Source organism: Notolabrus celidotus, chromosome 6 (genome assembly GCF_009762535.1).
Source record: "Notolabrus celidotus isolate fNotCel1 chromosome 6, fNotCel1.pri, whole genome shotgun sequence".
In the NCBI taxonomy this organism is placed as follows: domain Eukaryota; kingdom Metazoa; phylum Chordata; class Actinopteri; order Labriformes; family Labridae; genus Notolabrus; species Notolabrus celidotus.
The window spans coordinates 7,630,743-7,656,083 of record NC_048277.1 but is presented as its reverse complement, the minus strand read 5'-3'; the positions used below and the strand labels follow the sequence as shown (position 1 = coordinate 7,656,083).

General features: G+C 42.2%; 1 protein-coding gene across 1 annotated transcript in view; it reads left to right on the top strand.

Moving 5' to 3' along the window:
• The first annotated feature begins 8,149 nt into the window (after positions 1-8,149).
• tmtc2b (transmembrane O-mannosyltransferase targeting cadherins 2b) overlaps positions 8,150-25,341 on the top strand; it is a 128,879-nt gene continuing 111,687 nt past the window's right edge. Inside the window, exon 1 of the mRNA XM_034685028.1 lies at positions 8,150-8,632. Within this exon, the coding sequence (XP_034540919.1) occupies positions 8,550-8,632 (83 nt within the window). The 5' untranslated portion in view covers positions 8,150-8,549. The remainder of the gene's footprint in view (positions 8,633-25,341) is intronic.

Below are 25,341 nucleotides of genomic sequence, written 5' to 3'. Positions count from 1 at the left end.
CTTCTCAGACTTGTACCAGGGTTCATCAGGGTTCAAAGTCAGACCCAGGTCATGCTGATGGACTGCTATGATGGTGTCAATTTCTTTAAGTGAATGGAAGTGTTGCAGCTTTTTAAAAACAGACAAACCTCCAGGTTACATAGAGCAGATTAGGTTGAGTTCATCCTGAAGATGATAGCATTGCTTCAGTTGATTGCTCAGATAACACACTGCACCCTCTGCTCATCGCTGTGCTCAGTATTTAATTGCTTTTTAAATTGGAAATGTTGTTGTCCATGCTCCACAGCACTCTGAAATGTTCTGTAGGAGGGTGTACATACATATACGAGAGTGTGGAAGCAATTAGCTCCTATAAGTTTATTCAGAAGGACCAGGTGCAATGTAATACTGGTCTGATTCTCCAAAGACCTGCGCTCTCTCCACACAACAGAAGGTTCATCACACTTCCTGCAGCAGCCTCAGTTAATGGAGCTGCCACGTGGACTGACTCACTAAGTCCCTAATGAAAGAGGACAACAGATGATATAAATGGAAATGCCACAGAGCTCTTTGACGGACACTTTTTTCTTCCACCTCCGCTCGATCTGTCCTCAGTGTGTCGTTCACTGCGGCTGCACCTACGGCTCTGAAGAGAAAGTAATTTACTGATGATTGTACAACCTGCTGAGTAAGCTCTGTGTCAGGACTCTGATTTACAGTCTCAAACTAACAATGTCATGTTTTCCCTGATTGCTGCAGAGCCTTTTTTAGAATAAGGTTGAAAAACAGAGAAGTGAGGGAACCCACAATCATTTGTAAACGGGTTATCATTCAGTGAAGCTGCTTTGTTCTGTATTTTCCAGCCTGTTTTATATTCTGCTGTCCCTCCTAAACATCCACAGAGTAGATTAAACCTCTTGGCTTAATGCAAAGCTGTACTTAGGAGAGCCTGTGTTGAGCATTACTTTCTGTTTCACCACATTCACGTTTTTCGTCTTCTTTTTTCCATGCAGAAGTGATTTAGCCCTCAGACAGGGATCTGAACCTGTAATTATCTTAAGTGTTCCTTTAATGCTTTCAAACCATCCAGGGTCCAAATCCATGCAGGGAGGTCCTCCTCTGTCACACTCATCAGGCACAAACACCCCCTCGCCCACAGACAGGCCTTGTTTAGAGGAGAGCAGCCCCATCAGAGGAGGAAAAAGTCTTTCTTTTGCCTTTCAAAAAAATCTGCCAGCACATGACAACGTTGTGAAAACGATCCTTGTACACATGGATCCGCAAAACGGCTGGAATGCTGGCATATGCATGCCAGGCAAGTAGTTGGCAGTACAACTTTGTAATGAAACCCCGCTGAGGAACACAATGTGCGCTTAAAGGTGACAGGGTGGTGAGTACAAACAAACAAAAAGACGATGGCAAACAGACGCTGGAAATCCTTGAACTTTGGTTTTCGACTGGTCACACTCATTGAGCAGCAAATCTACACTTTGCAGGAGAAGCATTAATAACCTCAGTAGAGTCAGCAGCACACACAACCTGAAGGTCCACCATTGTTCCTATTGTCCTCCTCCTCACTGACAGCTATTTGACTGGGAATGTAATACACATGTGCAAATGGAGCTGTGACATCACCAGTTTCACAGGGTACACATGTTACCAGTTATATACGGCAATCAAAGGGGTGGCGTTTTTAAAAGATTTTCAATCCACCTGGTCTCCAAAGTTTTCGTTTTCAGCCACCCAAAACACTGATTACTTTTAAAGGCACACCGCCAAGAACCAACAATAGCTTAACATTTTCTATTGAATGTGTTTCCATGTAAAATGCTTCTTATTCACTCTCACACACACAAACACATGTTCTCACTTTAATGGACCATGTGTGACGCTCATAACTTTTTTAACTGTCACCTCAAATCTCTTTTACATACAGGTTCATCACTTGGTTATTAACAATAAAGGAAGCTTTATCCAATAACATATTCCTATGATAATCACAATGTGATACGATACGATCCAATATCAAACATTACGATACAATACAATACAACACAACAGGATTATGATTATGAATGGATACAATTCACCTGTTTCTCCCTTGGGTAACTTGTCTTAGACTCAAGTGCTGCATATTTAGCGTCCTCCACATTAGTGCCAACGAAAACAATTAAAAACCAACAACAATGCATTGTAAACAAAGAAACACACGCCTATAAAAACCATACATGACAAACACTGATCATTGACCCTGGGCTGCACAATTACATGAATTTTAATGCAATCACAATTTTGCCTCCTCACAGTCATGATGGACACTGATTATTGAACAGTCCCTCCAGGAAGTTGCGATTTCGCAATCGCAACTATCAACGCAAATTCAACCAATCAGCGCGATTTTTTCGCGGCCTTGCAATTTTATACAATCACCGCAACTTTCCCGCAAATTTGACCAATTACCTTAATCTCAGCCCCTGTACGTCATTGGTTTCATCATCAACTGACTTCCTTGTAACATAAACATAAGTCCTCACTTGATCGGCTCTTTTCAACAGCTAAACACGCACGAAGAACGGGTGAAAAGAGGGGACAGCAGGCAGGACAAGTGACGATGACAGCGTTGTTATTTATAGATACTAGAGTTATTATCTGAAGGGCTCAGTGTTTGCTTGGTCACCTACCTGCAGCAGGTGTGCTTTATGAACCAGCTCTCCTCATCTCCATGCATCTGTCTCATCTTCATGGATTATTTTTACCCCCGGTGTGCGTTAGTGACAAAGACACAACCGGGGGACGTCTGTTTAATATTTGACGTTTTTGCCGCTATTACTGTAAAAAGCTCCCGTCTACAGCTTGATTTATTCCAGTTTGGTGATACATCAGACACCTTTAGTAAGTTTTGATGAACTCCTCCTCATCAAAGATGCAGATTAATTTCAGAGTGCCATGAACTGACTGTTCCTCTGTCGCTGCGAGGTGCATTTAGGGCCTGTCGTAAATGTGCAACACAGACCTTTCATGGCGTTTTTCTGTGAATCAAGTGAATCAAAATACAGTCACAGTGGTCACATCAACAATGTTTTCTAAAAAACATCTGTAATTTAGCATATTTACTTGCCCCTGAGATGTTATTGGGGAAAAAAAAAAAAAAAACGCAACTTTTACCGCAATTTTTACAAAAAGCTGTCGCAAATTCAGGCATTTTGGGCTGCAACAATCACAAAAAAATCCTGCGAAATCCTGGAGAGACTGATTGAAGTTCAAACGCTTGATGTTCTGTGCTCCCCTGTAGAAAATTCATTGTAGTCAGTTAATGTAAAGCATTATGTCAAGAAATGTATTATCTTATTTTATTACAGGATGTTACTTATTATGTTCTTGATGTACAGTATACTCTCACACAGCAGCTTCTCCCACCCTGCCACTACTTTTTTTCCTTTCCCTGTCTGCTCTGTGTACAACACTCATCAGCAGTTCATTCTATAAAGCCACTCAAATAACACAACACGAATATGAAAAAAATATGAACAATCCAAAACTGTGTGTGAAGAAACACATCTGCTGCCAGACAAGCGTGTGTTAGTAAAGACAAAATGAAGTCTTCCTGTTTTAAAGATGAAGGCCAAAAGACAGTATGATTACATCTGTAACTGTCCTGTGATAAAGTGCAGACAGGGTCTGATAAATTTCTGGATAATAACACACAGAATACTCCACTACAGGTAAAAATCCACTGTTCAGCTGTATCATCATCAAAGTAAGTCAAAGTTCTTATTAAAGCTGAGCTTTGATGCTAATTCATGCTTTATATGACCAAACGTTTCAGGCTGTTTGGTTGGATAGTTGAATAACTGCATAATCCAGTTTTGATATGAAAATGCCAAACCTAGTTTTCTTATTTAGGGAGATGCTCATTTTTCAAACATTTGGTGAGTTAGACATTTTGTTGTGACAAAACTACAAGAGCAATTATTCAACTGACAAATCACAGAATGATACATGTTTAATGATGACAAACAGAGGCCATTTTTATGCATCAAGCACTTTGGCTTTGAACGTTGTAGTGTATACAAAAAAAAACGCATCTTTGTCAACTTAATTTCCATTTCAGTATTTACGTGAAAAGAGGACTTGAATACCTCTTGCCCAACTGAATTTTTTTCAGAGCCTCTTTTTATTTCTTTATTTTATAGCATATTAAAAATGTGATCAAACTAGTTTAGTTGAAGTTTTTAAAAAGTATGACATCTGTTAAAGTGATTAATTACCTCTCATGTAAAATTTGAAAATTGATTTCCCCAAGAGTTGAAATAGAGTTGGGGTACAAAGTGGCATCAAATTATATTTTTCAATACAAGTGCTTTGCAAGTAGAATTAAGCAGAGTGCTGGATAAAAGTTATAATTCTTTTCACTTTTGCACAGGCAAGTAAAACATACTTTTTTCCCCCAAAAGACACAAGTGTAGCACAGACAGACACACTTGAGGTCAAAATTATTACCCCCCCCCCCTTGTGAAATCAGATAAAACCCTTGATTTCTCCATGAAAATGACCATTAAAAACAAGTGTTTATAGTTTATGTGTTTCCAAAATAACAAAGACAAATGTTCACTATGTTTGACTTGGATATTTTATTGATGCAATGAATTGAAACAAGAAAAGGTAAAAATGGCATGTCCAAAATTATTAGCCCCCTGGCCCTAAGTAGTCAATAGTGCACCCTTTCTAAGCCACACCTTACAACAACCTCTTCAAATAGTTCTCTACAAGGTTGACACATGTCTCTAGAGGGATTTTGGCCCATTTTTCCAATCCAAATTGTTCCAGCTGGTCCAAAATACATGGTTTCTGAGCATGGACATTCACTTTGAGTACCCGCCACAGATTTTCAACAGAATTGAGATCTGGGCTCTGTATGGGCCACTCCAGGACCTTGGTTTTGGTGTCCTTTAAGAACTGTTTGACCAATTTTGACGTAAGCTTTGGATTATTGTCAAAACAGCCCCACAGTAAGATGCTCCCTCCACCATGTTTAATTCTGAGGATCGTGTTCTAAGGGTTGAAGGACTCCCCCTTTCTTGGCCAAACATGAACAACATCCATATGCCCAAAAAGTTCCATCAGACCAAAGGATGGACTTCCAAAACTCATCTTTACCTTTCAAATGTTCTCTGGCAAACCTCAATTTGGCTCTGATGTGCCGCTCTTTGAGTAAAGGGGTTCTTCTGGGACGATGGTCTTGAAGCCCACTACGATGGCATGGTTAGTATGAGTAGTCTCTCTCAATAACGTGTTCAAGTGCCCTGTTTGGAGTCCCTTAAGTAAATCTCAATGCTGTTTGAATGCTCAGGTGTTGTTAGGAAGCCAACAGACCTACAGGTGTTGTTAGGAAACAAACTGACTGCTCAGGTGTGTTTTAAAAGTAAAAATTCACAGGGGGGGTAATTATTTTGACCACCCCATTTTTCACTATATTTGATATAAAGTTATCCTAAAAATGTATTTTACTTTCCAAAATGTACCAAAGCTACTAAAGAACACTGGTGAATGTTTGCTTATATCAAGTTTTATCAATGATTCAAACATTGGGCAGAATTTAAGGAAAATGTTCCAGAATTCCTGGGGGGCTAATAATTTTGACCTCAAGTGTAGATAGAAATTGGACAGCCATCTGAGAAGCCGCACATGCACAAACTATAAATATAGTCTGTGACATTAATAATAGAAAGCATCTTCTCATCATTGGCTCCTCTGATGACTCCAACATTATCACTCATCTTTGACCTCTCTCTGCTCTTTATTAGCAAGCTAGCACAAACCTTGTTCTGGTTTCTCTGATCACTCTCATTCAATTCTGAAATGTGTAAACACGCTCGTGTCCTGCTGCAGTCCTCTGAAAGGCTACACTGGAGTCTGCTCTGACAGATGGAGGCTGCCTATTGAAACGTTGCTGAGTCAACACGCAGAGCGTCGGGCTACATGCTTTGTTTGAGGAGCACTTCAGGAATTATTCTTTTTCAACCCTTTCTTTCCTGCTGCTCTCTTTCTGCTGTACGTTGTGCAAAGTCCTCCTTGAGGAGAGTCCTCATGCACTTTAATGTTATAAACATGTTGATTTAATAAGGCTGTACGTTGTTGTTGAAAATGTAAAACATGTTGTTCACTCCGATATTATGTCTGATATGAGACATTACAGTCAGTCATAATTGGAAAGAAACCACAGGGTAAATCTTCTTTCATTAAAAGCGTTTTTTAAAGAGACATTTTCTAACAATGACATCATCAGCATAGATCATAATTTAGACAATTTAATCATTCATTGAAGGATAACTCTTTTAGTTCAAAAAGAGACATGTGAGTTGTGTTATCTCTCTACAGATATCATGAACTGTGAGCCCCCTACTGGTCACTGCAGGGACAGCAGTACTCTGTGCTCCTCTACAGCATGGTCAAACCCAGTTTAGTGGCAAGCTATGAATGTAGCTTGGAAGACTTGCACAAGCACGTGTGACGAGGTTGTCCACCTCTTCTCTTTCAATCAAGAAAAATATGTTTCCCCTCCTATTTTATTTCATCTCACTTCAAGGTGCTTCATTTTTTAGCAACAACAAAAAAGTCAGAGCACACAATTTTCCTTTCTCTGCTCCGTTTTTCTGCAACTCTGATGATTTATTTAGTTTGTTGTAGCTAGAAAATACATTTGGATTAGGAAAGCAGTTGGATTTTACTGAATAATTCACAAAACAAAGGATAATTTTCGGCTTTATATAGCCTTAGGGTTGAATTAATATGTGCTGCATAAGATATGTATTTGATTAGACTATAGTGTGCTCTGTGTGTAGGTGATAAATGAGTACAGTAGTCTAACTGCGTTAACATCCCGCTCATTAAGCTGATAACCCTGCGGGGATAAAATAAAGTGACATTAAATCAAATATTCATGATTCTGCTCTGAGTACCCACCTTAAAATCTCCGAGATGTCCCTGAACGTCACTCCAGGGACCACCTCCGTGTTATTGACTGCTGTTAGCAGCAGTAAGTGACCCTTACCGACTGGTCTCAGCATCATGTAGTGTGATTTATCCCCGTATCCGGAGGCGGAACAGTGCGCATGCGTTTGAGATCTCCACACCACATGCGCTCGGTTTGCGACTGCGTCAATATTCTGGAGAGACCACGAGCAGGAGCGGAACAGAAGCGGATTTATCCAAGTATAAAAGCACAAGAGGGAGTGAGAAAGTGAGGAAGAATCCATCAAACAGAAAACACACACAGATAGAAGCTGTAAGATACATGTACTTATAAAGATATCAGTCATTGTATGCTGTTTATTTAATCTAGTTTCAGATCGGATATGCTGGCAAATGAAAAACATAGTAAATGTCCAATATCTGTTTGTTTAATAAGGAGTTACTTTTATTCTTTTACACACTTTTACAAACACATTTATGGGCCTACTCTTCATTAACAACAAAAACTAAAGGAAACACTTTATCTCAGATGTGATGAAATAAAATTAAAACAATCTTAAAAAAGGAAATAAAAATACATAATTTATAACCCAACAAGCTCACCCAAAATAAACCCATCTTTTCAACAAAATATGTTAAATATTAAATACATCAAATACAAAAAGATGCAAGTCAAGTTTTGCTGTACCATATCAAACACACCTATTTTTTCCTAAACTGTGTGAATTGGCATGTTTAATTGTAGTACATACTTTCCTTTACTACTTTCTATCTATTCATTCATTTATCTATTTATGTATTTGTTTGTTTGTTTAGGCCAGAAAGATGGATAGCAATGTCAACAACAAAGTACAAATCAATATTTTCAAGCAAATAGAATTTTCTGATACAACTGTAACATCAATAACATGTGAAGTCAAATACAGTATAATGAGAAATATAAGGCAGTGCCAGCATGAAGTAAGGGCTGTAATACTTTCCTCCAATCTTTCTGTCTTTAAAAAAATATATAATTATTTTAGAGATTTTAAATGCTCATAAACTCTCCTTTGTTATTATTTTGGTTCCCTTTTGTCCCAGTAGTGTTTAAAATGTAGAGTAGAAACTCAAAGCTGTTAAACTTTAATAAGTGGGCTTTATTTTGAAAGTGTGACCGGATGTGGTAGTGGTTATTTAGGCTGGTTTGACAGTGGTCTGAATCACGACGTTTGTTCCCCAGCAGCGGGCGGCCGCTCAGCATCAGAGGCTGATCCTCCTCCGTGTGTGGAGGGAAGGCGTGCGGTCCGCTGTCACACATCCACCAGACGCTGCTCGCCTTTTCTTCTGTTTCCAGCTCCCAGCGGGACAGAAAGCTCTCCATCCCGGACCCAACATGGGTTAGAAACCCGGCGCGCTATGGATTACCCACTTTGTGCACTTCGGCGAGGATGATGGGGGGGAACCGGACTTGTTTTCGCAGAGACATCCTGACAAAGACGGGCACTGAGAGGGACTAGAGACCCGGATCCGCTCCCTCTCTCTGTCTCGCTTTTATTATTTTCCTGTTTTTTGTTTATTTATTTTTGGATCTTTTCCCCGCGTGAGTGCGAGACTGAGAAATGTTTGCAGAATTGCTGTGCGGCGCCGTGGCTCTGGTCCTGTATGTCAACACTCTGGGCGCCGATTTCTGCTACGATGACAGGTACTTGGATGAATGAATGACACCCAGCTTGATACTAACGTCACTGTCTCCTCTTTACGTCCTCACATATATCTTATCACACTGGACAACATTAAACGATAAGAAGCTTAAATCACTGCTGCAACTCTGAATGAAGAGTAGCCTGGTTTATTGTAAAAGAACAGTAAAGCATGTGAGCTGAGCTGTCTCATCCATCCAGTGTGGAGGAGAGAAGCATTTCACCAACAGCATTACATGATTTTAAACTATGATACAACTTTCATCTGCAAACACATGATCTTTTAGTAAGTTTGCATCATCAAACATTGCTTTCCAATCATAGTCTTGCAGCTTTCTTTCACTAACATCTCTGAATGAGTCGTAAATATGCAGCATGCTTGAATGCCTCAGTGCAAAGTCCCCAGAGTCTGGACCTGCTTTAGGTCTTGTGGAAATAATTGATCTCCGGAGGAGGTATATGTGTCTTCTCATCACTCCACACTCTTAACAAATCTCCCATCCTTCTGAAACTTTCATCAGAGCTGCACATTCTGCTTTGAGTTGACTTGTGCAGGAAGTTTTCACCCTCACTTGAAACCATGAGTTTGAGCAGCGAGCACAGGGCAGGGGTTCAGCTGGGCGATGCATTACTCAGAGCCGGCCTTTTGATATTTGATGGCTGAATGGTTGTCAGTGCCCCAGGCTCATTTATGCACCATTCATGCCTTGATGTAGGTCAGAGGCATCATCGTTTCCATGCAGTCTCCACGCTGCCTTTTCATTAATAACGTGCTCATATTTGTGAAATGAGAAGTGTGTATGTGCTCTGTATTTAGGAGCAGTGTGTACAGCACATTAGGAAGCAGTACATTAACACATCAGCTAATAGTGTATTTCCTTTACAGCTCTGCTAACTGCTGTGTATACATAACGCTTCCTGCTTAACATGTTCCCTGAGGTCTTTCCACTGAACGCCTGATACTTCTCTCATGGTGGAGTCGCTCTGCCTCTGCACTTTGTTTCACAGTCAGGTGATTCCGGTAGCTACTGTGTGAGACCGGCAGTGTGTGGTGTCCATAAACCTGTCAGGGAGAGGCTGCACTGTGCAGAGGTGAGAGGCTCCGGCTGCTGAAGATACCTGCTGCTGCTGCTGCAGAGTCAGCCGCTGTGAGGCTGCCGGAGAGCCTCCAAGTTTTAATGTGAGACAGAGACGCCTGATTGTTCTGTTAGGAGATGTTAACATGATGTTATTTATTAACATGTGGTCCAAGATGTTGCAGATGGATGACAGAGCTCTCAGATCCCAGAACCAGTTGGTTTTAAAGGTTTGTCTTGTGTGACGTGTTCTGCCTCTGACATGTTCTAATTGCAGGCTATATCTGTCATCCAGCGTTATCTGTTTTTAACACTATGTGTTGGCTCAGGCATGTAATTAGCAGCCGTCTCCCATCCCCTCAGGCTCCACTGGGGGAGGGAGATACAGTAGAGGAAGGGAGGCGGTGAGAGATTTAAAAACAGCCCTGGTCAAACAGGCTGATCTCACTTGCTAATGTTGTGCTTGTGTGGAGAAAAACGCTGAAGTGACTCTGTGATGGTAAAGGAGCTGTCACCAGGCGAATTACGTAACATTTGGATGATGATAAATCAAACAGGGAGCCATTACCCAGTGCCCTGCAGCCAGTGGACAGGATTTATTTTTACCCAGTCTGACAGTAATTTATGGATCATTGTGATAATGTTTTTCAAAAACTCTAATACATTATTGTTGCAGAGTCTAAGGCCTCCAGCTCAGAGAGAGTGAGAGCTGATGTCTCATTCAGTTTGCATTTAAAGCAGAGAGGCTTGTGATAAACAGTTGCAGGAGAATTAAATATGGATATTTTGTCACAGTGCAATATTGATTCCTCTCTTGGAGAAGACAGACTGTGCCGCTCCTTTGCCACCGGCTGTTAAAAAGCGATGCATCGACTCAACTCAGCAAGAGATTAAAAGTTAAAATCCAAATTGTCGTGTGTGAAAATAGCTGCAGGCTGCAGAGCTCACACCTGAGGATTTGCAATCGATTGCCCGGTGGTCTCGTACGGCTGTTTTAATCCATTATGCACTGCTGCTTTCCTCCATTTATTCTTGTCAACTTGTGAAGGGAGTGGTCTGCACTGGGTGTTCTCAGTCTTATCAAAGGTGACGCCACTGGTTACACATTCATTTCAGCTTCATGCAACCCATACATGGTAACAGAGGCCATGAGGAGGCCACAGTTAAAGCAGAACATGTTTACATGCGTGATGAGAAATGTTAATCCCCAGGCTGTTTGAAAAAACCCAAGCAAAGCAGTTTTTTGACCCCTGAGGCAGTTAGAGCCACTCCCTCGATAAAAAATGACAGCCCGGACGAGTGGCCTGTTCCGCTGTGCCAAATCGCCCTGGAGAGCTTTTCCTCTCCCTTCCTTTGGACACACTCATCATCCGCACATGCACGGCTTTGACACCTGCACTGGAAAATGGGAATCATGCGTCATGTTGGTTCATATCTCTTCTGCTCTAATCTGCAGTTTGGGCTGAGTGAAGGCATGGGAGAGCCCAGATAAATGTCAGAGGAGAAATATTGCAGCAATATCGTGACGTTTGTGAGCCTGCACACTGGAAACTCGCGGTTGGAACATACTAAGTAGTGAAAAACAGGTGCAGTTTTAGCTGAGTTTAGGTGGTTCTGTTCATGCCAGAGTCTTAAAAGTTTGTGTTTTGAAAAGCTCTTGAGCCACAGGTTAAACTGGGTAAAAGTACTCGCAGGGAAGTCTAAAAATGGAGCTGTGTTAGAGGTATATTTCAGCCCTCTCACTCACTCGTCTCATGGATTATCGTTGCCCGTCAGGAGCCTGACGGATGTGATGAACTGCACCCGGCTCATTTCTCTGCCTCAGTGTGTTTGACTGTGTTAGGATGTGTGAAGGTTGCGGGTCACACCGAAGGACGTGGCCTCCCGGGGCACGGACGATGATTTATAATGCTCAGGCAGTTGGTAACGGTGAGTCTCTGCTCTGCTCGCTGCCCTCAGACCTTTATTGCAGAAGTCGGGATTGTGGGACGAACCGAACTCTTTACACTGATGCAGTTTGAAGTGAACTCCGAGTCCATGACGACAAAGAAGCCACACAGCGCTTTGGGCAGTGACTCATGTTGTGTAATGATCATACCGTCCAGACTGGAAAAAAAAGAGAATCTTTAATCCTAATTTCTTTTCCTAGTTTTTGTCAAGTCTCATTAACTGTGTCTTTGAAGATGTGCGGGAAAACAGACTGGATGTTAGAATCAGAGTCTCTGTCAGTAGTCTAAAGGCTCTGTGTGGTCCGCTTGAGGTTCAGACCTGCCTTTTTTGACCTACCTGGCCTGACATGGACTCTTGACTCCGTCTGCGCTCATGGCTGCCTCGTCCTTGGCGCTGTGTTGTTGCAATGATCTGGAACCTTCCTCTCATGCCCTAAACTTTAGGATGGGCTGCTTGTGGTTATGTTGAGGGCGGCAACCCGGCAGTTTGAGTATCTCCACTTTTTTCCCAGTCGGGCCCTCTCTGCCTTCGCCCTGTAATTACCGCCCCGCCTGCACAGAGAGACTCACGGCATGGTGTAGCTTCTCCACTCTCTCTTTCTGTCTGCCTTCTCTTCAACTACCCCCCCAAAGCCTTTCAGGCCTCCAGCTCCCATCATCCGACGGCTGCCTCCAGATGGTCCCGTTTGGTGAGCAGGCTTTTCTCTCTTCCCTGGTTTGAAGGGGAGGGTTTGAAGTGGATTCAAATGGAGGATGTTGTGTTTGCTTGCAGTTGCCAGGATGGAGACATCAAAGTTCCCCATGACACAGAGTGGGTAACAGAGTCCATGGAGATGGCATCATGACAACAGCACACACAGACTTATGACACATTTCAAAATTAATTTATATGTTTTTTATAGGTTAACTGGCCATGCGTGCTTATAATGACAACCACCTGACTTTGCAGACCCCCCTCTGCTCTCTGGTCCTTCATAGCATTACATTGTTCTGGTTTGGGCCCTTAAATGAACTGCTTTGGATAAAGTTTATCACTGTCATTGCACTCTGGACCGCAGCACACAGCTGTATTTAGGGAAAAAGATGTGAAAACTGAAGATGTCCCAGAACAAACAGCATAAAAGCTCACAACTAGTGAGCTCACATTTAGCATTTATGAAAGCTAACTCAACTTCAAAATCCCAAGTGGACCAAAACATATGCCCCCAATCTTGTGCATCTGCTAGATTTACAGATAGGAAGCCTTTTCATGCCATTATCTTGAACCACGATTCATGTCATTTTAAAAGCTTGTTTTGCGTGCACTCCAGAGAACATTAAAATCTGTCCTTTATCTTGTAATAAATGTCAAATAAATCAAATACAATAAAAAGGATATGAATGAGTAATAACCGGCGGTAATTGCCTATCTAAATGTTCAATGGCTCCGTTGCCCGGAGGCGAGAATTTGGATCTTCCTGTATTTCCTCCTTGAAACCACCAGAGAGTTCAGCCTGCTGGCAGGAGAGGAAGCAGATCTGCAGGAGGCATCCTGCCCAATCCTTTTGGCCTCACACTTTCTCCGATGATTTCTCTGATGGATTATTCACAATTACAGTGAGCCAACATGAGACTCTTATTATTTCAGGGAAAGTAGCTGCAAAAAAACTTCTTCTTTTGCAATTTTCATTCTGATTTCTTTCCCTATTTTTATCCGTAAAACAAAAACTCATGTCCTGTCATCCAGTCCCTCACAGTAACGGATGAATCTCTTCTTATTTTCTGCCAACATTTGTGACCATCCTTATCCAAGCTTGGCCAGCCCGGAAAGATCAGCTCAGTGTCCAACCACAGAGAGATTGGATCTCCGTTTTCTTAAGCTCTCATTTTCCAGCAAACAGCCAACGAGGGCAGACATTGTTGCTTCCTCTCTGGCCACAAATGCAAGATAAGCTTGCCAGGCAGAAAATACATTTGTCTCTAAAAATAGCATTAATGAGGGGGTCTGATATGTTGATGTGCTGCTTCCATTGCCCACAGAATCCACAGATTTACTTTAAGCATCATGAAGAGAGGAAGTTCAGATTCAGGTCAATAAGAAACAGCTGACTCGATATGATGCTCCTCTCTCCCTGACTGTCATCAGGCTCAGAATAAAGCCTCATTATACTTCATCTTGGTCATTCAATTTCATCCATTAGCTTTATGAAGATATGTTGGCCTTTGTGCTGCGCTCTGCTGCGGGGGCAGAAAGGAAAACACTGGAATACCTGCGTTCCTGGAAAATGTGCAGGAGGGCTTAAATTTGAGAAGGTGTTTTATTGGTGCTCTTCCTCACATGTAAACCGTCTGGAAACACACACATCACAGCAGAATCCTGCTCTCTGGTTCCCTCACAGGGGACTTCTTTTCCTGTGCCTTTCCACTCAGGGTCAGCAGGTTTCTGGATGACTGTCAAAACAGTTAAATGAGCTCCTTCCCTTCTCTGCTGTGTGGCCCTTAGTGAGCAGGCAGCTTCCGCTGTGATCTGTGTAAAGGTGTGAGAGAGCTGGACATGCTGAGGCAAACTTTTTCTGTCCTGCAGCTCTCTTCACGCTCCTGCAACTGAAAGCCTCAAAAAGTTCCTTTCTGAAAATGTCAGACCAAGTGTCAATTATTTATCCTCTGCAATACCTGCAGGTTCGGTGAAATGTTGGTCACTCTGCCACTGAAATGTCTCAGCTACCAGATTGACTTCCATTAAACTTTGTACAGAAGTTCATGGTCGCGGAGGATTAATCCTAACTAATGAGATGACCCTGTGACTTTCCTTTAGTTCAATTTTTTATTTTTTGACTTTTCCCATTGAGATACAAGAGAGTCATTGCCAAGACAGCAGCATAAAACGTTTTAGAGAACAAGACAAAACAAAATCAATAACAAGCAACTATTACGCCAATCAATAAATTAGCAGTGTTAAGCAATAAAACATGTGCCCAAGCTGATCAGAGGATCCTTTATCCTCTAGTTTTAAAATCCTCCAATCTAATTACACAATCCAGTCTTAGGTGACCTTGCAGCTCAGACCAAAATGAGGGAGCAAAACATTAAAAGCACTACTACCAAAGACAGAGCGAGTACGAGGAATGACAAAATTCATTTGTCCATGGGGCCAAAGATTACCAATGCTCCATTCTTCTGTTGTGTAAGGAAGACAAGCCTACCTTCTCATACAATATACAGTGATGTGTGCGGAATCCTAAACCAGAAACAAACTGCAATGCATCATGGTACACTGAGTCCATCATTTTAGGAGAGGCTGGGGAAGCATGCATATAAAGAGTATCACGGCAGCCAATCACAGATAAACTGGTTGCTAGAATTAGCTTTTTTTTTAGAGTAACACAAATAAATCAAAAGGTTTGTTTCTGTAAAAGAAACACAACTTCACCATCAGTTTTTTGTTTAAATTCTCAGTATGATGATTGAAAGGCAGATTTTCATGTATTTCATCTATTTTATCTTTCACCACTCTCTTAGACTTTGAGAAGTACATCACCTGACTCTTGGTCATCATTTAAACAATTCTGTCACTCCATTGATTTGGTCTACCGCCAGATACCTGCAACACTTATTAAAGTACCATACAGGCTGAAATTTCATCCGTGCTGCAACATAAGTAATCTCAACAAACACATCCTAAAGTTGGAGTTTATTGTAATAAGACAATTATTTTATGTAAAGAAGCAATACTCACTCAGCATGTGTACATGTAACCTGTCAGGCTGTCACAGCAGTCTGATGCCTTCAGGTCTCTCTCAGAGGATCTTTTAGCTACACACAGATTCATTGGGGGCCAATAGTGGTCACATCAGATGGACATAGTAACTGAGAGTTATACCCAATCTGCACATATGTTTATTTACTGCAATACTGAACAATGTAAACAGACTAGAGCTGCACAATAAATCAGAAATAAATCAATAATCCAACATGAGCATTTTCAGTTATCACTTTGAAAAATCCTTCATTCATTGAATGAATTGGGGGAATGTTTAACATAAAAAAAATCAATGTTGTCTCACTCAGCATGAGCACTTTACATGTTAGATAGAGGCCTTGGTATAATGGCCATGCTTTCTCAGTAATGTGATGCAGTCAGATGAATCAGTGATAATTTAGTGATAAAAATGATCTTTGGATATTTCAACATCAAGAGCAGCAGATAGACAATACAACTTTGAGTTATATCAGATGATTTGCACTTTTTAATATATTTTTATTTGCCATGTTTCTAAAAGATATCCCAATATTGAACACTGTTATGGCACATTGCATTTTTTTTTTTCATATTGTGCAGATTTCATGTCATGTGTGAGTTTGCAAAGGGATGAACAGGTGTGGTATAAAAGTGGTGTTTAAATGTAAGTCAGCTCACTTTATACAAAGCTGGTATTCACTGTAAAAAGGATTCAGAACTCTAAAACTCAAAGAGTCGATTCAAACATCACTGTTTGAAAATCTGATTAGTGTGTGAACAGTAGCGGCTTGTAGTCCTGAGCATTGTTGGAACGGATAAGCTGCAGTCCAAGTGTTTTACTTATTCAGCGTAATCTTGATTGACATTTTATAAATGGAACGTGCTCCTTCTGTGCCACCGGACACCTGTAACCTCCAGATCCAGATGATGTGGAGACTCTTGAGAAACCTAAAACCCACATGAGTCGTAAATACCTGTGATAGCTTGATGTGGAGCTGATCACAGCGTGTGGAGCTGAAAGTACTCGCCTTTGATGACTGAAGCGGACCGTTATTGGCCTGTGGATGAAACAGAATATTCGTGGCAGGTTGAAGGGAGCTGAATCAGACCACTGATTGCCTCAAGTTCAGCTGATTGTGATTGGTGGTATGACACAGCACCAGGTTACTTGTTTCAGTGGGAGATTGAAAGCTGTTCTTGAGGAGTAACCGTTCCCATTGTTTCTTAAACCCCCTCGCTGTGCTCTTGCCTGGCCAGAGTAAGCCTCTTCAAAGCTGCATTAATCAGGCTCTAATGCTTTTAAATCACACGACTCATATGCAGTGGGATGAGAAATGGGCCATATGTGGAAGGCGGGTTGCTGCCTGTTGGTGGACAGAGGCATTAGAGATTGTCTTTGCTGCACTCTGCTGCACATAATGTCTTCTTGGGGTATCCTCAGCGCACCTTGTCTGGATATTTAATTAAAAGGAAACAGATTATCTCTCCTAATACATCATGTGGTTATAGTGGGACACACACAGCGTGAGTCGGACAAACAGACACAACAGTATTAATCACCTTAAATGGGAGCAAGGTGAATCATCCACACGGTCAGTATCGCGTGGCAGGTGTTCAAACTACTCAACATGAGAAAAAGTTAAGTTTCCAAAGTCATTCATCTGATGGATCAAACATGAAACATCAAAGATTAGGAGTGTTTATAATCTGAAACAGGACATATCTGGTGTGTCAGCTCTGCTTCTGTGTTGTGGACAGGTGCAGTGAACACTTCTTGCTGACCACAGGTTATGTTCCCATCATTTAACATGGGAGTCAAATGGTTTGACTCCGCTGGGCTAAGTTGTTAATGGGTCTAGACAAGGGTTTGGATTTGGAGGGCTAATGCTGGCTGATGGCTCTTAAGCTGTGGCCACTCTCAGGCTCTTGGCCCTCTTCATATTAATGGGATTAACAGGACTGTGGACTAGAGGGGGCACGACGTGTAAGCAGAGAAACCCAATCCATTAGAAACAAAAACTTCCCTGTCCCCCATACCCAACAGGGATGCTATAGTTTACTTGTTTCATTAAGGAAGAGGAGAAGGAGACCCCTCTTTACTGGGCCCCTCCATCTCTGTGGCCTTATTCTCTGACAAGGACCACTGGCTGCTTTCGATAAGGTTATGACTCAAGTTGGCTGCTTGGGAGCAATGCCTTTGTCCATTGTAAGCAGAGGAGGCTGTGTGGTCCTTCTGTTCTCCCTGGACCCAATGAAGGAGGCCATTTGTCCCCAAATAGAGAGGAATTAAGCCCTAGTTGTGTTGCTGTGTTGTTTATGGAGGACAAAGAAGCAAGACCTCAGTGTGCACTGTTTGGACAGAGCAGAAAACTGCTGCAGCTTCGCAGCCAAATCTGTCAGAACCCATTGGGTGAACCCATTACGGCCGTACGTGCTCTGGTTAACGTTTTCATGTGTGAGACGGAGGAAGGAGAGCAGAAGATTCACAGCTCGTGGGCCAACAAAAGCTTCTTTGTGTTGTCAGAAATTCCGGCGTCATTTGTTAGCTTTAGGTGGCATGGCATGCTCGGCTGGAAAGATGATGCTTCCTTTAATGCACTCTGGGATTTGGAGCCCAATAAGTTATGGAGCAGCTTGCCAGGCTGGATACCAGCCCTCAGCTTCTGGATGCCAGCTGACAGAATGGTTGCCATGTTTTATTTCTCTGTAATCGGAGTAATAATAGTCAGATTTAATTACAATAATAATGGAAATGTGATATCCAGAATGGCTGAATGTAGAAAATAGCACCCTATTCTGTGTGTTGGTGTTGTCACTGTGCACGGCTTGTTGCTTTTAGGATAAAATAACGCCCTGTGCTGGGTTCAAGAGTAACGTCACAGGCTGCAATTGTTGGCGCAACCCTACAGGAGTGAAAAGAGGACTAAATTACTCTACTTTAGTTAAAGTAAAAAGCACTTTATTTGAAATGTACTTAAAGTATGGGGTACTTACTTAAAATGAAAAGGGGGGCGGGCTCAAAAAGTAAGATATGACACCCAAATTATATAACAGCATGTTTTTCCAACTAATTTATGCAGTAAAACCAACAAGAGACCAATTATGAAGGCATTTTGTTAACACTTCACTAAATCAGATGAACTTATTGAATCCTTACGTAGCTTTTTTCCTATGTTGCACTTTTTAGATAGTCCCTGTTCCCTCGAGTCACAGCCAGCTGTTCAAAGAGGCCAATATAAAGGCTTGCAGGGGGATTCACACTGATGAAAATCAGGTTGTATCTCACTGTCGACCTTACCGGAAACAGTTGTACAGATGAAGCAGTAACCCTGGTAGTCTGAATCTATGAGTACATTAAACTTTCTTCTTGTGATTTCAGCAGAGGCATGCGTGTTCCTCTTCTCCGGATGTTGGTGACCGTCTGATGGTTGACTGACTCCAGTCAGCTGGAGGTCATGCAGTATAGATCGTAAGCTTTAAATGTAGAGAAGTAAAATACCTCCCAAAGAAAACCTGTTAGTAAAAGTACACAAAAAAGCTCCCCATCAACAGTAACATGAGTGAATCTATCCGTGTCTTCCCCCTGCCTGTCAGCCATTTCTGCAAATTCTCTGCAACAGTTCATGGTTCAGTCAATGTGACAATCGAGCTAGTCGTGATCAGATCACTTCCGGACACATTATAAAGAAGCGTTGGCATAGGGTGGAGGTCAGGGTGGATAGTTGGTTGACCAAAACATCCGACTCTTCAGACGGGAGACAGCTGTTTATTTCCTGTTTCAAACCAACATTCCTTCTTTTTAAGAATAACCACCCTCATCTCCTAACCCTCAACCACACTTTTTTTTTACTGTAACCATGGTAATGAAGCTCCCATAACATCAACAGTTTGGTCAATTGAACCAACACAACCACAGTAGTGATTAGTAAAATGTCTGGAGGGTACAGATACATGATGTTGTGATGCTGATGCGTCACGACGTTAGTCACTTCTGGGTATCGCTCCTGAGGGCTAAAGGGCGGCTACAAGTTCTGAATCATTATCAGTGATAGAAATGTAAACAAAAACAAACATAAACAAACACGTACTTCGTTAATCCCCATGGGGGAAATTAGAGTTTTACTCTGGTGTTTTTTGATTACGCTACACAGATTTTGTACACATACACTCACACAAACATGCACTCAAGGAGAGATGTCGGAGTGAGGAGACTGCCATCAATCAGCGTCCACCTGAACAGTTGGGGGTTCATGCCTTGCTCAAAAGCACATCAACAGTGCCCAGGCAAATAAACCAGCAACTCTCCAGCCACTGGTCCAATTACTGTACTTGGTCCATAGTATGTTTAGTTAAAGTTTGCTATGAATGAAAGGGATGACTTTAGTCTCAATCATGTTGCAACCTGGTGGACTCTGCTGATAATCTCAGGAGGGGGATCCATATTATAGCGCAGAACAGCAGACCACCAAATGTTCTCTGCATGTGGTGTCAACTCTGAGACCTGTCTACTTTTTTTGATTCCGGCTTCACTTCATTTATAAAAGAACATCAGTGATAGAGTTTCTCTGACTTTGGTTATTGTTGAGCTTTTTCAAAAATAATTACAGTATCCGATGTTTTCTAAGTGTGTGTAGGTGAGTCACATGTAGCAGAGAGGGGATTGTGGTCAGCGGTCAGTGTAGTTTAGCCACTGTGGGTAACCTTCTGCTCTCCTTGGGCTTGTAACACTTTGACACTGTAAACATGTTCCCCCTGTGGACTTTACCCTGTAGCTGTGTGTCCTTTCAAGGTGCTTAGTTCAGGTAGAGATGATTGCACACTTCAGACAAGAGAAAGGAAATAGAATGAGGACTGGTCAGGTGTGTTTTGTGGAACCCTTCATTTCCAACAATCCTTCAGAACAAAGTGAAGACAGTATCCATGTGGACCTGAACAGTCCCGGCTCCTCCCTCTGTCCCTCTCTCTCCCCTAACTTCCTACCTTTGACAGGCCACAGCACCAGAGGAAGCACATCTTTTCACAAGCTGCCTCTAATTGATACCGTTGAGCCCTGGGAACCAGAGCGTGGTTTTAGTACTCAGCAAAATGCGTGCAAAGCACACCAGCCTGCAGTGTGCCACCCTCTGGGACACCACAGGTTATTTGCTACCAGACAACCAGTCTGGCGCAGGTTCTTGTATAGTTTCATTTAAGTAAAAATACCAACCGCACTTTGGTGTGAAGCTTGCCAAGCCTTTCATCGAATCGCTGCAGTGATTGAGGGCAAGAGTTGAATCCAGTCCAGAGCTGTAATCTCAGCTTTAGGGGGCTTTTCACTAAACAGTGATGTGGGTTATGGAGGAACGAAACCAGATCCTGTATGTAGGCTGGCTTTGTAGAGAGACTCTGTTTCTGTGTGTACTTTTATTTCACTACACCTGGATGATGATCAGAGCGCTTACATAAATGTTATTTTTATGTATTAGTCATATTAAGAAAGGTTGTGGCTCTTTTTTTAGTTTGACTTTACGTTTGTGGCATAACCAAATCCTATCAAATGAGGTGTAAATTGACTCGCTCTAATGTAGCTTGTCATGGCTCGGTGAGGCAGACGAGCCTGACATCTCTCCAGATGGAGAACAGCTTGTGTTGTATTGTATTTCACATGCGGAGCCAGCTCTCTCCTTCTCCTCTCGCTCGCTCTCTCTTTTTCTCTCTCTGTCATCGTGAATAAAATCACGCTGGTGACAGATTGATGGAATCATGATGCTTCACAGGGTTGATTTCAGGGGTTTATTTTGGCTGAGCGCTGACCTTGAGTGTCTGTGGCCGTGGTTTCTCTCCTCATCTCTGACCTTTGGCACCGCTTCCTTTCCTCTCCTGCTATTTTACCCGGTGAGGTCTTCCTCTTCGACAGGAGGTGGATTCAGACAATTGGCCTGAGTTTATTTTTGATCTGAGGAGGAAGTTTAAGTTGGGAGAAAGTGAGCACAACTGCTTTTCCTTCACCAGCCCTCGAGGTTTGATGATCGGGGGAGAAGCTCTGTCAGCTGCTCTGACAGAATAATGAGACTTCTTAAATGCACTCTCAACAAAAATACATTTTCATCTGAGATAGATGGAGGATATGCGAAAGAGAAAATAGCTTAGCTGGCAGGAGAGAAGAAGAGTGATGGAGCATTATGGCATCAGATAGAAGGTCTGATCCCTGATGGTTTAAGTATGGCCGTGAGGGCCTGGAGGCTCAACGTTTCACTCTGTGGTGAGTCTTGTCCTGACTGTGAACTCGAGCTGCTTATGAGTCTTACAACATTTACCTGATGAGATGTTAAAAGGGCTCAAAACCACAACAGATCCCCCAGACGGCTCCTCCGAGCGTGTCCAAGCCGGTATAGCGGACACATTTCTCTCCCCCACATGGTAGAAACATCAGCGGCTGTTTTAATTAGGAAGCAGTTTAAAGGAAATCCATCCTCGGCCTGCTGGCTTTAGAGCTTTGTTTTCGTTGGTATGAGTGACTGCTGGGATCTCTGATGAAGACCCTCACCTTCAGACGCATGAGGCTCATGGCTTTTCAAACAGAGTGTCACTCAGAAACCTCAAACCTTGTCTCTTCCTGCCCAAGAAGTGTTGACCTCAGCTGGTTTTTCATCCTCCTGGTCAGGCTTCATGTTTTATTTTCTAGAAACAAGCCCCTCTCTCCTGGCGAAAGACGAGCCATGCTGAAAGAGGAATGATGTTTCTATCAAGAGACTTCTTGAAGAGAGAGAATTTCTGTCAAAGAGGAGAGACATTTTCTTGCAGTGTTGGCAGATTTTCCCCAAATGTAGAAAGAAAAATACATCATCATCAGCAAACTCTCGATTTAACGGCTTTGTGGTTCTCCCTGCCTCCGCTTCTCATTTAGTACCATTTAGCACATTAGCTAACTCAGTGCACCCATCACTCTACATGATTGATGGAGCTGACAACTCTCCCTCCTGACAGCTGGAGTGAAGCAGCCAGGCCTCGGGTACCTGCCGCGTGGACTCATTGGCTCCCTCGAGACTGGGCCCCGTTGTTTGCAGACAATAGACCCTGATTGTCGCTGTGATAATGCCGCCGCCTGCACTGCACGTCCTGCAGCTGATATCCTCACTTCGCTCTGGAGCTACCATCAGCAGCTCGTTGGGGGTATTGATTTTTACAGGAGGAATAATCTGCCATAGTTTCCCTGTGAGCGCACAGACGGCTCACACAAAGAGAAAGATCTCATTTATCTCTCTCTGCAGCCTTTGCATTCTTTCATTTAATAAAGTGTAGCTCCATTACAGGGAGTGGATGACTGGTGTGTGTATAGCCTGATGTGTCAGAGCAGGAAATATTTGTATGTAAAATATATTATGTTGGAGTGCTTGGTGACGTAAATGGGATTAGTTTGGTGTTTTGATTGGGTCGCCGACGTGCCGCTGGAATCTGTTGTTGGAGGTTTTGATGCGTTTCACACTCGGCTGTTGGAGACGTTTGGCGCTGGATCATGGGGGAGTGATGGATAAAGGTCGTCTCAGCAGACAGATGAGCTGGCTGGATACATGGAGCACGTCAGGATGCTTTGTGTGCTTTTTATTTTTGGTAACAAATTGACATCCACAAATAAGAAGTCTTAGAATACTAGACAGTCTGATTTAGAGGAAGAGATTTTTCAGAGATGTGCCTGTTTTCTGCCAAAAGGAGAACCCCTTTCTTTCATCCATCTTTTAAACACTTTATAAATATTTCTTCCTGCAAAAATAATTAGAAATCAAGCTTAAAAAGTCAGAAAAGTATTTACATGGCTTCAACTGTTCCGGTGTAAAGGTACACGTCTTGTAGTGAACCGTTTCAGTACAGGACCTTGTGCCGATCTGAATACATACGATACAATACTGCTTTATTCATCCCACAATGGGCAAATTCACAGAGTTACAGCAGCAAAAAAAGAAGGCAAGAATTCCAACAAGAATATATATATATATATATATATATATGTCCATCAGAGATGACAGCTTGGCAATAATTCTCCTGTCAGCCACCACCTCCACTGGTAGAACTATCCGAGATTCCTCAAGGACATTTAATTGAGATAACAAGATATAATGTTTAATACAAACTTCAAAATTTGCAAAATTTGAAGCAAAACATTTTACTTTAATCAACTTGTAGTGGCAACTTTAAGCAAAAATCCTCTTTGCCACTGACTCGGCAGGCTAACTTGCATGTATTCCAAAAATGAAACAAACTGAGAATTTACTCAAATTATCGACAGCTAACAAACAAAAATCACTTATCTAGACTCTTTGAACTTGTGTACTAAAGAGAGATACTTTTATTTTCCTAAAAAGGTACAAAACTATGAAAAACTAAGCAAAGCTACGGTCAGAAAATCTGTTTCTCCTTGTCCTGCTCAGATCAAAGCCCTCATTCCAGCGCACATGCTCAGTTGTCAATTTGCTCCACAGACTGTATAAATAATGGACGTAGTATCCGTGACGTCACCCATATGTTTCTGAAGCGCTGTTTTGAAGCCAGTCGTCGGTGGGAACCATATTGGAAATGCTTAACTCAACCTAACTCCTGTCCAGCTAGTGTGAGGTAAAAAGGCGGGCTTTGAGCCTCCTCACCAACAGCTACAGTGTTCCTGCCTGTCAGTCAGTGTTATGAAAAAATTCACCCCCCAAACAGTGTGTGCCGATCGAGAAATTAGCTATCAAGACTAAACTTTTGTTTTGTTCCAGGCTGTAAACATTTTTATTTCTGCTGTAAAGATCAGCTTTCTTAAAATTGGTGTGTATGTGGTTTCTGGTACTTCCAGAGCCAGCCTCATGGGGACAATCGAGAAACTGCAGTTTTTAACACTTCTGCATTGGCTTCAATTCTCGCGGGCGGAGGTTTCCACTTGATTTGCTCCAATCAGCTGCGCCTGACAGCACCAATTCACGACAGCAGGTCAATTAAATGCACAGACACCCTGACCAGCTTCACTTTGAAAGTCATTTAAGTGAATATGAAATATATTCAAGAGAATTCTAAGAAAAAGTAATGACTAAGTCTCTACTTTCCATAAAAATGATCTAAATAATGCAAAAATATGTGAATTACCTTATGGCTCTAACACAACTGTTGATCATATCAAGCCTGAATAAAATCTTACTGCTTTCTAAACCTCCTCTCACTTCACACACACCAGCCTGCCTCTCCTCTTTCTGTTTCCCCCTCAATGTGTTAGTCTGCTCCGTTGACTTCATCCATAATCACCGCAAAACATCCTTTTAATTCCTTTCACCTGTGATCTGTTTTACTGCAGCTGAACAGCATGAGGAGGAAGCTTGATGTTAATTTCTTGTGATATCAAAATGACACAGACTGACGTGGTAACGTTACTGAATCACCTCTAGTACAACGAGCTGTGCTTCTCACCCAAAGTTGACACAGCACAGGAGAGTTCCCGCAACAATCAGAGTGTTTACAGGAGATAAGAGCGCTCTTCATCACTGTGTGTGTGTCTGTCATGGTGAGGAGCAGGAGGGGCATGTGAGCAGAGTGGGCTCGTTTATTGAGCCTAGATTGCGTCATCCCTCAGACAAAATCAATCAACCCATCCTCCTATAGAAAACAAAACTAAAGCGAGCTGCTTGTTAGTCACCCTGTCGTAAAGTCTTGATCTCATAAACCCTGTTTCGGCAGAGTAGCTGCTGTCCAGTGTAGTGAACAGTGGAGCATGCTGGCTGGTGTTTCTGTGTGTGTGTGTTTATGTGCTTCAGTGTTTGTGTGTATCAGTCTGTCCCTGTGAGGCTCAGACATGCAGAGAGCAGAGGAGGAGAGAGAAGCTGCAGCTGTGCCAAAATGCAGAAATAACTCATCATAGTTATTTTTAATTACAAGACTATTTTTGTCCGAACATTTGTCCACCATGTGGGGAATAAACCTCGGAAATTGATTTGCTAAAATGAAAATCTGCCCACATTTTGCAT